We start from the raw sequence: 11,461 nt of genomic DNA, 5'->3' as shown, positions 1-11,461 counted from the left end.
TTCAGGTAACATGTGTATTCTTAACGCGCCGTGACAGGACTCGTGTTCTCATTACTGACACAAAAGGCAGCAACGCGGCGTTTATCCACATTTGCTCTGCGAGGATTGGCAGGACGAAAAGGCAGAGAAAAAGGGCTGAAAAGAATAGTGCCAATGCTTATTCTTCACCCCCTCCTACAGTACAGTCCAAAGGTCTTTATTAAAACATTAATGGGTAACATATACATTCATGATGAAACAAAATTGGCACTCCACGTCCGTGGAAAATGGTCAAGTGCAGCAAGAGCCTTAGAGGAGTGAGTAAGAAGGCTTCAGGTACTGCCGGCTTTGGGGCTTCGGCAATGCCATGAATCCAGGTCTTCTTCCGCTTCCTGGTCTGATGGGAGAGGCGTTCAAAGAAGGGCCGGACGGTGCCTTTTTGGAGCCGTTACAATTCCTAAGAAACCAAAGAAAGGGAAACACAATGTCACCCGCTCAATGGAATATTATTAAACGCCTACCAAAGAATCCTGAGCTCTTGACATACTCTACATTTTCACTAAACATTAATTCATAACCTTGATAAAGTGGGAATCTGTCGTACAGACAGACAGCTCATTATGCTTCTCCCGTCTCACTACTGCCTCCTCTTCTGGGTGAGCATTTCTAGCTTGTTTCATTTAGGCGCTCAGCCTTACACACAAGCCTATTATCCCAAATGGTCTGATAGATGTGACGTGTGCAGGTTAGCATCACAGTCGGTGCATGCAACCGCTTAACATTAAAGCAACTCCATGCTCTCCCCAGCCCACCCAGCACTAACTATCTATCATCTATCACAGGCATGGGCAAACTTTAGCCCTCCTTCCAGGTGTTTTGAACTTCAAACACCTGGAGGGAGGACCGAAATGTGCCCATACCTGATCTTTCTATCTATCTATCCATCAATCTATCATATATATAAATATTTGTTGACACTACAAAGGCCTGTTGCTACATGGCCTTTCGTGATGTCACTGGATTGACTGTTGCTCAGCAAAGTGGCCCTCTGCAATGTCACTGGGAAATAAAAGTGACCTGTGTTGGAGAGGAAGAAAACAAAGAGACACAAAGGGAGCCATATGTTGCCGTGGAGACATTGTCAGGCCCTCTCAAAGCTGGAGATGGGAGAAAGGGAAGAATAGAAAGAGAAAAAGAAGAGAGAGGGGAAAGAAAGCAAGAGGAAGAGAGGAAAGGATAATAAAGGAAAGTGGAGAAGGTACGAGGGGAGGGAACGATAAAGGGGTGAAAGCCGGCAGGCAGAGACCCCTTTGATAACTGGGCAATGCCAAGTAGATACTGTGTATATACTAAATATAAGCCGAGTTTTTTCAGCCCTTTTTTAAAGCTGAACCCCCCCCCCCCGGCTTATACTTGAGTCAAGATTATTTATTATTTGACTCTGTTATTATTACTATTTACATTTATTATAAATGTAAATTTATTTACATTTAAGTAAATGTACATTACATTACATTTACTATTTTACTATTATTCTTTTTATTACATTTATTATTTTACTCTATTAATATTATTACATTTATTATTTTACTCACTTTATTCTTATCGGAAGGATACGTAAGCACATTTACATTGAAGAAGGTTAGAATAATGGTTTAATCAGAGTTGGACAGTCTTATCTTAAATTGCAGTTTTATGTAAATATTCAAAAATATCTCACCTACTGACGCCTCAATTAACATCATTTTATTAGGATCTATTTTTATTTTGAAATTGACCACTAGATGCTGCATTTCTCACCCTCTGCTTATACTCGAGTCAATACATTTTCACAGTTTTTTGTGGGAAAATGAGGTGCCTCAGCTTATATTCGGGTCAGCTTATACTTGAATATATACAGTATGCTAGTAATGACATAAAGGAAGCTTAGCTACCTCTGCTGTGGGAGGTGAAACCAGGGATACAGCCTTTAAGAAGCAAAAACAACTCACCCCTTTGCATGTGGCTGGTGTCTTCCAGGCCCAGGCTTCTTCCTTTTCGACTCTCGGAAGAACTGTGGCTTTTTCCGCTTCTTTCCCCGGTTGGGTTTGCTCTGGAAGTAGCCGGACGTTACCTCTATCTCTTCTTCAGCCTCTTCAGCGCAGTAATTCCTCCTCCCAGAATCTGTGGCTAGGGGAGGCTGGCATTCTTCTGTGGAGACAAACCTCAAACCCTTTAGTGTTCAATTATGTATGTATTTATTTATTTGCCATATTTATACCCTGCCTTTCTCTACCCCAGCATGGGGACTCAAGGCGGCTTACAATGGCACATACATAATGCCTCAAAACAACAAATTCACCTTAAAATAGTTTAAAATTACAACATATTTAAAATAAATTCAAAGTTAAAAACACGCCATCCAGAGTTCAAGGTTCTTGGGAGGCGCATACAGAAACTGTACAGCCCTTCTCTATTAGTGCAGGAAACACAATTTCTACAAAAGGGAAGAAAGTCTGAGGAACCCTTCTAATAAAATATTCTGGATAGCGTGCATAATATATATTTTGGCAGGATCTAAGCAGCCCTTTAAAATGTCCCCTTGGAATGCAAGTCCCATTTGTGCCCAAAACTCATGCCCATTTGGGGGGATTCGAATCCAAATGTGACCGAACTATGGATTTGCATGGCTTGCGTGACATCACACTGCCACAAGTGACGCTGACCAATTCATCTAAGAGGTTCCCCATTTGGCTTCTGCAAATTTCTAACAATCCAGGTAAACTAACATCTGAAAAAAAGTTAAACCTGTGCATTTTAATACATGTGAGTACTTAAAGATGGAACTGAAGTTGCACATCACCTGGCAATGTTTTGTCAGAATACTTTCGCATCACTTCAATTATTTCTGCTCCGTACTTTTCCAGCTTGTCTTCTGTGACGCCATCGATCTGGAGCAAGACTTCTGGGTCTGAAGATAACGTCTCTGCAGACAAAATGAGAGCTGTTTAAAAGGGGGCAACGTATGCGTGATGAAAACAGGTAGTAATAACACAAGGAAAGGATGGTCCTCCAGTAAATGTGTTTGTGAGCAGCATAGAATTGTATATACAGCACAAACAACACTGAACTGGGCCTGTAAACAGATCAGCAGCCATTGGAAGAACAGAGCCCAAGAAATGTCAAGGTGTTGCCGCAACACGATGCTATAACATTGTATTTGTAATGATACTGTATCCTCCTGCTTGCCGTATTCTTGCTGCACAAGCAATATATTTCTCTTGAATGAGTCTGACATCTATATAAATAAAAATGTAATGTTTGTTTGTGTGATTAACAGAACTCAAAAACCACACTGGACGAATTGACACCAAATTTGGACACAAGACACCTAACAACCCAATGAGTGCCATCACTCAAAAAATTGATTTTGTCATTTGGGAGTTGTAGTTGCTGGGATTTATAGCACACCTACAATCAAAGAGCATTCTGAACTCCACCAATGATGGAATCGAACCAATCTTGGGACAATTCCATGACCAACAGAACACACTACAAGGGTTTGGTGGGCATTGACCTTGAGTTCGGGAGTTGTAGTTCACCTATATCCAGAGAGCATTTTGGACTCAAACAATGATGGATCTTACAATGGATCAAACAATGATGGATCTTACAATGGATCTTACAAATTTGGCACAAAAATTTCATATTCCCAAATATGAACACAGATGGCGTTTGGGGAAAATAGACCTTGACATTTGGGAGTTGTAGTTGCTGGGATTTATAGTTCACCTACAATCAAAGAACATTCTGAACTCCACCAATGACAGAATTGGGACAAATTTCCCACACAGAACCCCCATGACCAACAGAAAATACTTAAGGCCACCCAGTCCAACCCTCTTCACGAGGACAAGAAAACGTAATCAAAGCCCTCCTGACAAAGAGCCATTCAGCCATAGATATAGATAGATAGATATTATTCACACACACACACACATATAGTATGATAGATGTGAAAGGGACCCCCTAAACAAGGACAATTATATGTTGCATGTTCCGAAATACGCCAACCAGAAATCTCTACATCAACACAAAAGAAATTACATATATTAGAAACCAACACTTTCTCTTTATTTATTTTCGAGATCACCAGATTGGGTCACAGCAACGCGTGGCAGGGGACGGCTAGTGTGAAATAAAATGCAAAAAGGAATTAACAATATTAATTGTTTTGAGGCTATTATTATTATTATTATTATGAACTTTATTTATACCCTGCCTTTCTCTCTGTGGGGACTCAAGGCAACATCAGGTAAATTCTTGGAATATATACTTGTCAAAGAAAAAGGAATAAAACCAAATAAACATATACCGTATTAGCCTTTTGGAGAAGAGGTCAATATAAGAATCAATAATATTAAGGATGAATACATGTCCCATGGGTTGTGGGTGCACCTAGAAAGTAAATCTATAGTAATATATGACCAATTGTTTAATTGATTCATTGTAAGTTTTGTGTTAAAGTTAGTTGTGAATAATTTGTGTAAATTATTTATTATGAGTAAATAACAGGGAAAAAAGAAAGAGAAAGAAGAGGTTGTTGTTTTGTTACAGTATACAGAATACTCCCTCTCCATATTACTACAGGGGCTGGGTGGCCATCTGTCGGGAGTGCTTTCATGGTGCTTTTTCTGCATGGCAGAAAGAAGGGACTGGATGTCCTTTGGGGGTCTCTTCCAACTCCAGGATTCTATGATCATTTCCCCACAAGAGCCCCCCTCACCTGCAATTCGTTTCAGTGTGGCTGTGTTAAAAATGTTGAAGTAGTGAACGCTGAACACTTTGCCCAGGTTTTTGCAGACATCAGTGAGTTCCGAGAGGCACTCCTTGGCCATCTCCTCCCGCTGGGAGACCTTGATGACAGACGCCCTGTGCTTCCGGAGGCTGCTGGCACTTTCTGTCTCGCAGAACTCAACCTGGAGGAATAACAACAAGGGGAATGACATAGTGTTACTGTTTTACATAGTGGTTGGTGCTCTTTGGTTTAGTTACCAAGTTTGGATCTCCAAACAGGATTGAATGAGAACTCTCATCACTTTTCATGACACTATGTAACACTATGATTTTTGTTCCTGGGTTGTCAATGCCATTTCCTAATTGGGTCTATCCTAAAAACATGGGAAAAGTTTATTAAACTTTAAAAACCTTGTTTTTGTGGGAGGGACATCAAGCTATAGCACATTTTGTGATAGTTTTTCAATGAATATCTCATCATTGAGTCTCAACTAATTCAACCTAGGTTGTGGCAGGTACAAAAAATAAGTTTCTGGAAAATAACAACTTTCATAGAATTATAGAATCAAAGTTGCATTGATTGCATTGACCATCTAGTCCAACCTCATTCTGCCAAGAAGCAGGAAAATCACATTCAAAGCCCCCCCCCCCCCCCCCCAACAGATGGCCATCCAGTCTCTGTTTCAAAGCCTCCAAAGAAGAAGCCTCCACCACACTCTGGGGCAGAGAATTCCACTGCTGAACTGTTCTCACCGTTAGGAAGTTCTTCCTCATGTTCAGGTGGATTCTCCTTTCCTGTAGTTTGAAGCCATTGTTCCATTGCATGCTAGTCTTCAGGGCAGCAGAAAACAAGCCTGCTCCCTCCTCCCTATGACTTCCCCTCACATCTTGATCCATGGCCCTCATCCTGTCTCCTCTCAGCCGTCTCTTCTGCAGGCTAAACATTCCCAGCTCTTTAAGCCGCTCCTCATAGGTCTTGTTCTCCAGACTCTTGATCATTTGAATCACCCTCCTCTGGACACATTCCAGCTTAGAGTCAACATCTCCTTTATGTTGCGGTGCCCAGAATTAGACAAAGTATGATTCCAGATGTGGTCTGACCAAGGCAGAATAGAACGGTAGCATGACTTCCCTGGATCTAGTGATGCAAGCCAAAATCCCATTGGCTTTTTAAGCTGCTGCATCACACTGTTAGCTCATGTTCACCTTCCTCCCCACAAGGACTCCAAGATCTTTTTTCCCACATACTGCTGTCGAGCCAGGCATCGTCCCCCATTCTGTCTCTTTGCATTTTGTTTTTCTTACCTAAGTGGAGTCTCTTGCATTTGTTGCTGTTAGTTTTGGCCAATCATCTCTCTAATCTGCTAAATTCATTCTGAATTCTGCTCCTGTCTTCTGGAATATTAGCTATCCCTCCCAATTTGGTGCATCTGCAAACTTGATAGTTAAAATAAGGACTACACAATTAAACAGGAAATAACACTTTCAAACCAGGAACAGGAATTTTTTTTCAAATTTCGTTGCATAGTGTTTTCCATCAGGCATATTGAGAATGATGGAAATTGTAACCCTACCACCTTGTGGCTCTGAGACTATAGAAAGCTTAGAGTTCATTTTAGACATTATACCCACAAGCCTTGTGTTTAAATCCAAACCCCACTCTCCTGACAAAACAGAACAAACAGCAGCCTTCCAGATGTAACTGCATCCCAACACCCATCAGCTCTAATCCTGATGTCTAATGATGCTGTAACAGCTGCCCAAATAGTTTATGCCAGACACTGGAAAGAAAGTATTATTCCAACTGTAAGCGAATGGTTGACCAAACTACTAAACTTTGCAGAATTTGATAACTTGACTTGTCTTTTACTATTATCAGAAGGTGTAAAATGACTGCTGTTAATGAGTGGCTTTATAAACCAATAGTTATATTATAAAGTCTACACTTTGGAAATAATCATAATCATAATCATAACAAATGGAAGGCTGGAGCTGCTACTCACCGGCAGGCAGCCGCTGAGCACCGCGTGGGCCCTTTCTCCTGTGTGTACATAGGCCACGGCTTGGTCGTTTGCCGTGATATACAGCTCTTCGTCCAAAATCTTATCCAATACCAGCTTCCGAAAGAGCCGCTCCGCATTGTGGCGTGAGTAGGCTGCTCCTTTGCCATAGATGCCAGTCTGGATTTTGGCGCTTTTGGTACCTGTTCCAAAATGAAATACATCATCCAGGATGATTTCTCCTTTCTATGCCAAAACCTCCCTGGCAGGCCTTCAGAATATTAATCTATCTATCTATCTATCTATCTATCTATCTATCTATCTATGGATATGATAAAAGTGAATTAATGTATGTGGAAGGTGGAATATGTTTGCAACAGCTTTTCTATTGGCTCTCACTTTCAGAAACCACTGTGACCCCCACCAATGACAGATCTGGGTCAAACTTGGTACACAGAACCCCCAGGACCAACAGAGCATACTGGAAGGGTTTGTGAGGGGATTGACCAACCCAGGTGGGAATTGTAGTTCACTTTGCATCCAGAGAGCACTCTGAACCCCACTAATGATGAGTCTGGACCAAACTTGGGACACAGAATCCTGGTGACCAACAGTACATACTGGAGGGGTTTTTTGGGGGGGCTTACCCAAGAAAATGTCGATCATCATATTGAGTGTGTACCTCCCTCCATTTCTTCTTCCCTTTCCGCCACAATGCTCCTGGACAAACCGAACAATGCTTTTCACTTCTTCAGTCACGTTCTTCATATTATAATCCTAAAAACAATATCAATAGGGAAATTTGCAATGCCATAGTTTCCTTCTGGATACTAGCTTTCAAACCAAAACTTCATTCTGTAATTTGATACGAGCACACCAATGATGACATTTTATATAACAGGCATGGGCAAATTAAGGCCCGGGGGCTTACCTCAGGCCCTTCTCATTTTTCCTGCTCTCTTGGCAAAAGGACACAGTGGCCTACCATGTACTTATGCCAGAAAGACAGAGGAGGAAGGTACGCAGCAGCTGAGAGGACTTTCAGCTGTTGCGTGTCTCACCCTCCTCCCGGCATAAGGATGGCGCAAGCAGCCCCATCCTTATGCCAGGAGCACAGCTGAAGGAAGGTACGTGGCGGCTGAGAGCCTTCTGAAACACTGTCTCACCCTCCTCCTGGCATAATTCCAAGAGGACAGCCCAAAGATCAGGGCAGTCGCTGCATGTCCCACCTTCCTCCTGGCGTATGAATGGGGCAAGCAGTCCCATTCTTATGCTGGGAGTACAACCTGAGAATGACCCAGGCCCTACTCTGCCCCCTCCTGTCCCTGCCCCTTGCGGGCCACCTTGCCCAGCATGCAAACGGTTCTCCATGTCATTATCTCTATCTCATGCCATCCAACTATCCGCCTTTCTGACACATGGCCCCATGGACCAAAAGAGAGGACAGGACATATGAACAAGCCATAAAAGGCAATTGCCCTAAGGTGGGGGGAAAGTGGGCTCTGGAATGTGGAAAGGGGCTAGCTCCAGGCACCAGGACGCTTAGTGATTTATGATATTGTAGCTAGGCCTATATAGACAGGCAGTAGTGCGAGACTCTTGTATTCCGAACAATAAAGACATTTGGTATCTTCAGCCCTTGTGCATCTCTGTGTGTTTTTACAAAGAAGACTGATCCAAAGCAACACAAGCTGGAACTGAGAAATCTTACATCCCCTCCCAGCCCAGCCCCAAGGCAAAAATGTTTGCCCATGCCTTTTATATTATCTGAAGGCATTACACTACATAACACAATTTTGTTCCTGGGTTATAAATGCCTCTATTTCCTACTTGGATCTATCATAAACACATGGGAAAAGTTTATTAAACTGCACAAACTTTTTTAATTTTTAATTTTTATTTTTTGCAGAAGGAACATTCTGAAGCACCTTGTGTTCAAGTATTTCAATGGATATCTCATCATTGAGTCTCAAACAATCCTACCCAGTTTGTGGCGACCACAAAAACAAAGTTTCCGGAGTAGAACAACTACTTTCAAAGTAAGGGCCACACAATTAAAAAGGAATACTACTTTCAAATCAGGAACAGAATTGTTGGCAAATGTTGTTCCATAGTGTTATTAAGGAATGATTTCCAATTAAAAAAGACACCAGAGAATATCCCGAAAGTCATCATCTGCAAATTGTGCTTAGTTTCTTCAGCCTCCTAACTCTCCCAGCCCAGCTGAAATACAATGAAATTGCCACTCAATTGAGCAGAACGTACTTACCTGCACCTTACGGCAGTTGTCACAACTGACGTCAGGATATTCCTTGCAAAATTTAGAATTAAAGCCTGTTTCCCCAAAGTAGGCCAGAAGCTGTATCCTCCGGCACTCCACCACATTCTCACAGTAATGGACCATGCTGTAGAGGTTGTTGAAGTGCGTCTGCCGTGTGTGGCTGTTGCCGTCCTTTTCCACTGAAGGAGAAAGAGGGAAATTTATCAAAAGGCCTCATAGAAATAAGAAGGCAGCAGAGACATTTTCAGCTTATCTATGTGTAAAAGAGGAAGGCGCCAAAGGAAAGCCGCTGTGCTTTTAGTTATGAATAGACTTTTAATTGGTTTTAACTGATTTATTTTATTTTTGGGTTGCTGCGAGTTTTCTCGGCTGTATGATCATGTTCCAGAAGCATTTTCTCCTGATGTTTCATCTGCATCTATGGCAGGCATCCTCAGACTGGGTCAGTTGGAAACTAGGCAAGTGAGGTTTATAGATCTGTGGAACAATGTCCAGGATGGGTGAAAAAAAACTCTTGTCTGCTTGAGGCAAGTGTGAATGTTGCAAATGGCCACCTTGATTAGCAATGAATGGTCTTGCAGCTTCAAAGCCTGGCTATTTCCTGTCTGGGGGAATACTTTGATGGGAGGTGTTAGCTGGCCCTAATTTATTCTTGTCTGGAATTCCCCTGCCAGGATCAGAGGCGGAAGTAGGCACTGCTTACTCAGGATGAGGCGCCGCAAGCGAGTAACGTCACTGTAGCTGTAGAAGAGCAGGCAGTGGGACATTTCTCCATCGCGTCCGGCTCTTCCTGACTCCTGGTAGTAGCCCTCAATGGATTTGGGGAGGGAGGCATGGATCACGAAGCGCACATCGGGCTTGTCGATCCCCATGCCAAAAGCGATGGTAGCACATATGATCTGGAACGGAACGGAAACACGTAAAAAGTCACAATGTTGGAGCTAGGGCCCAAAAAACAAAACAAAATAATTACTGTATTTACTCAAATCTAACACTTTTTTTTGACTAAATCACCTTGCCAAAATTAGGATACATATTAGATTTGCATCATACGGTCATCTTAGTGCTGAGCCAAAGCAAAAGGGGAAGCTGCTTCAGGAACTCAAGGAGCTCCTATTTGAGGGACATCATCCTTCATTTAATGGCCATGCCACTGTGGGATCTGTAGTTCGGTGATTTGTCCAAATTATTTGGCAGAGAAGGCTCAAGGCCTTGTAAAATTATAGTCCCCATGACTCCATAACGTGGAACCAAGGCAGTGAAAGTGATTCATTCTGCGAAGGATGCACCCCAAGGTTTTTTTTCCATTGCTGAAAGTTTTGGTGTTTCAATACAATTGTTTTTAAAGAATTCTAAGCAGGCAGAAACTCTAATGGCCATATTAAAAAAGGGCTGCTTTTGCTGCTGTAAATTACGTTTGTCAGCAAATCCTTTTTTTTTTTTTTGGTTTCAGGGTTTTGAAAATGGAGATGCGCATTAGATTCGATGACGCATGAGATTTATTTATTTATTTACAGTATTTATATTCCGCCCTTCTCACCCCACAGGGCGAATTACAATGTACATAGGATCACTCATGACCTTTTGGTCAGTAGTGATCTTAATGCAGCTCACTCCCAGCCAGCTGCGCCACAGTCCCGGTGGAGTCAAGACAGACGCCATATGTACTCTAGTATAAGTCGGCTTTTTCAGCCTTTGGCTTATACACGAGTCCAGCTCTGGGCTTGGTTGGTGGGAGCCCGGCTCAGCGCTCAACTGTGTTCCCTGTGCTAGCCTCCACATCGCTGCTGCCTTCCTCCTCCTGCCGGGGTGCGTGTGACGAGGAGAGAGAGGGAGGCCCATACATGTGGCAAAAAAGGAAGGTCTATGTGTGATGTGAAGGCCAGCAGGGGCTTCCCTTTCTCTTCTCACCCCGCATGCGCCTCCCTCCATCCTCCTGTCGCCACAGCAAGAAGAGAGAAGGAGACCCTTGCGTGCCTTCCTCCCCTCCTCCTCTTGCCACGGGGTGACTCTGAGCCCAGAGGCGCCTGCACCTTGGCCTGTTCCCAGCTGCTATGGGCCTGGTTGGTGGAGGCCTGGTTTGGCACTCAAGATGGCAGCCTCCACCTGATGAGTGTGTGGAAACTTGGGTGGGAAGTGGGGAACTGGGAAACTTATTGACTCTGCTTATACTGGAGTAAGTTTCCCAGTTTTTTGTTGTAGAATTAGGTGCCTTGGCTAATATTCGGGTCGGCTTATACTCGAGTATACCTAGGTTAGTTTTCTAACATGGAGTCAGCCCAAGTCAAAGAGGACTTGAAGGCACACACTATAGTTCTGCATTCGTCCTTGCGTTCTCTTGTTTACAGTCTTCAATATTTACCTCTATATCAGCACCTCTTTCTTTTAATTTTCAACTAATTTGCTATTTCTGATACAGTTCCAC

General features: G+C 42.8%; 1 protein-coding gene across 2 annotated transcripts in view; it reads right to left on the bottom strand.

The window, feature by feature from the left end:
• BLM (BLM RecQ like helicase) overlaps positions 1-11,461 on the bottom strand; it is a 29,866-nt gene continuing 18,405 nt past the window's right edge. For both annotated transcript variants that reach the window (XM_060755432.2, XM_060755433.2), the window contains exons 16-23: positions 9,740-9,935; positions 9,025-9,215; positions 7,403-7,532; positions 6,759-6,958; positions 4,745-4,937; positions 2,822-2,944; positions 1,971-2,169; positions 1-436 (exon numbers count right to left, since the gene is read on the bottom strand). In XM_060755432.2, the coding sequence (XP_060611415.2) occupies positions 289-436; positions 1,971-2,169; positions 2,822-2,944; positions 4,745-4,937; positions 6,759-6,958; positions 7,403-7,532; positions 9,025-9,215; positions 9,740-9,935 (1,380 nt within the window). In that variant the 3' untranslated portion in view covers positions 1-288. The remainder of the gene's footprint in view (positions 437-1,970; positions 2,170-2,821; positions 2,945-4,744; positions 4,938-6,758; positions 6,959-7,402; positions 7,533-9,024; positions 9,216-9,739; positions 9,936-11,461) is intronic.

Source organism: Anolis sagrei, chromosome 9, assembly GCF_037176765.1.
Source record: "Anolis sagrei isolate rAnoSag1 chromosome 9, rAnoSag1.mat, whole genome shotgun sequence".
Classification (NCBI taxonomy): domain Eukaryota; kingdom Metazoa; phylum Chordata; class Lepidosauria; order Squamata; family Dactyloidae; genus Anolis; species Anolis sagrei.
Note: the sequence above shows the minus strand (reverse complement) of the source record. Positions and strands in the feature narration are given on the sequence as shown.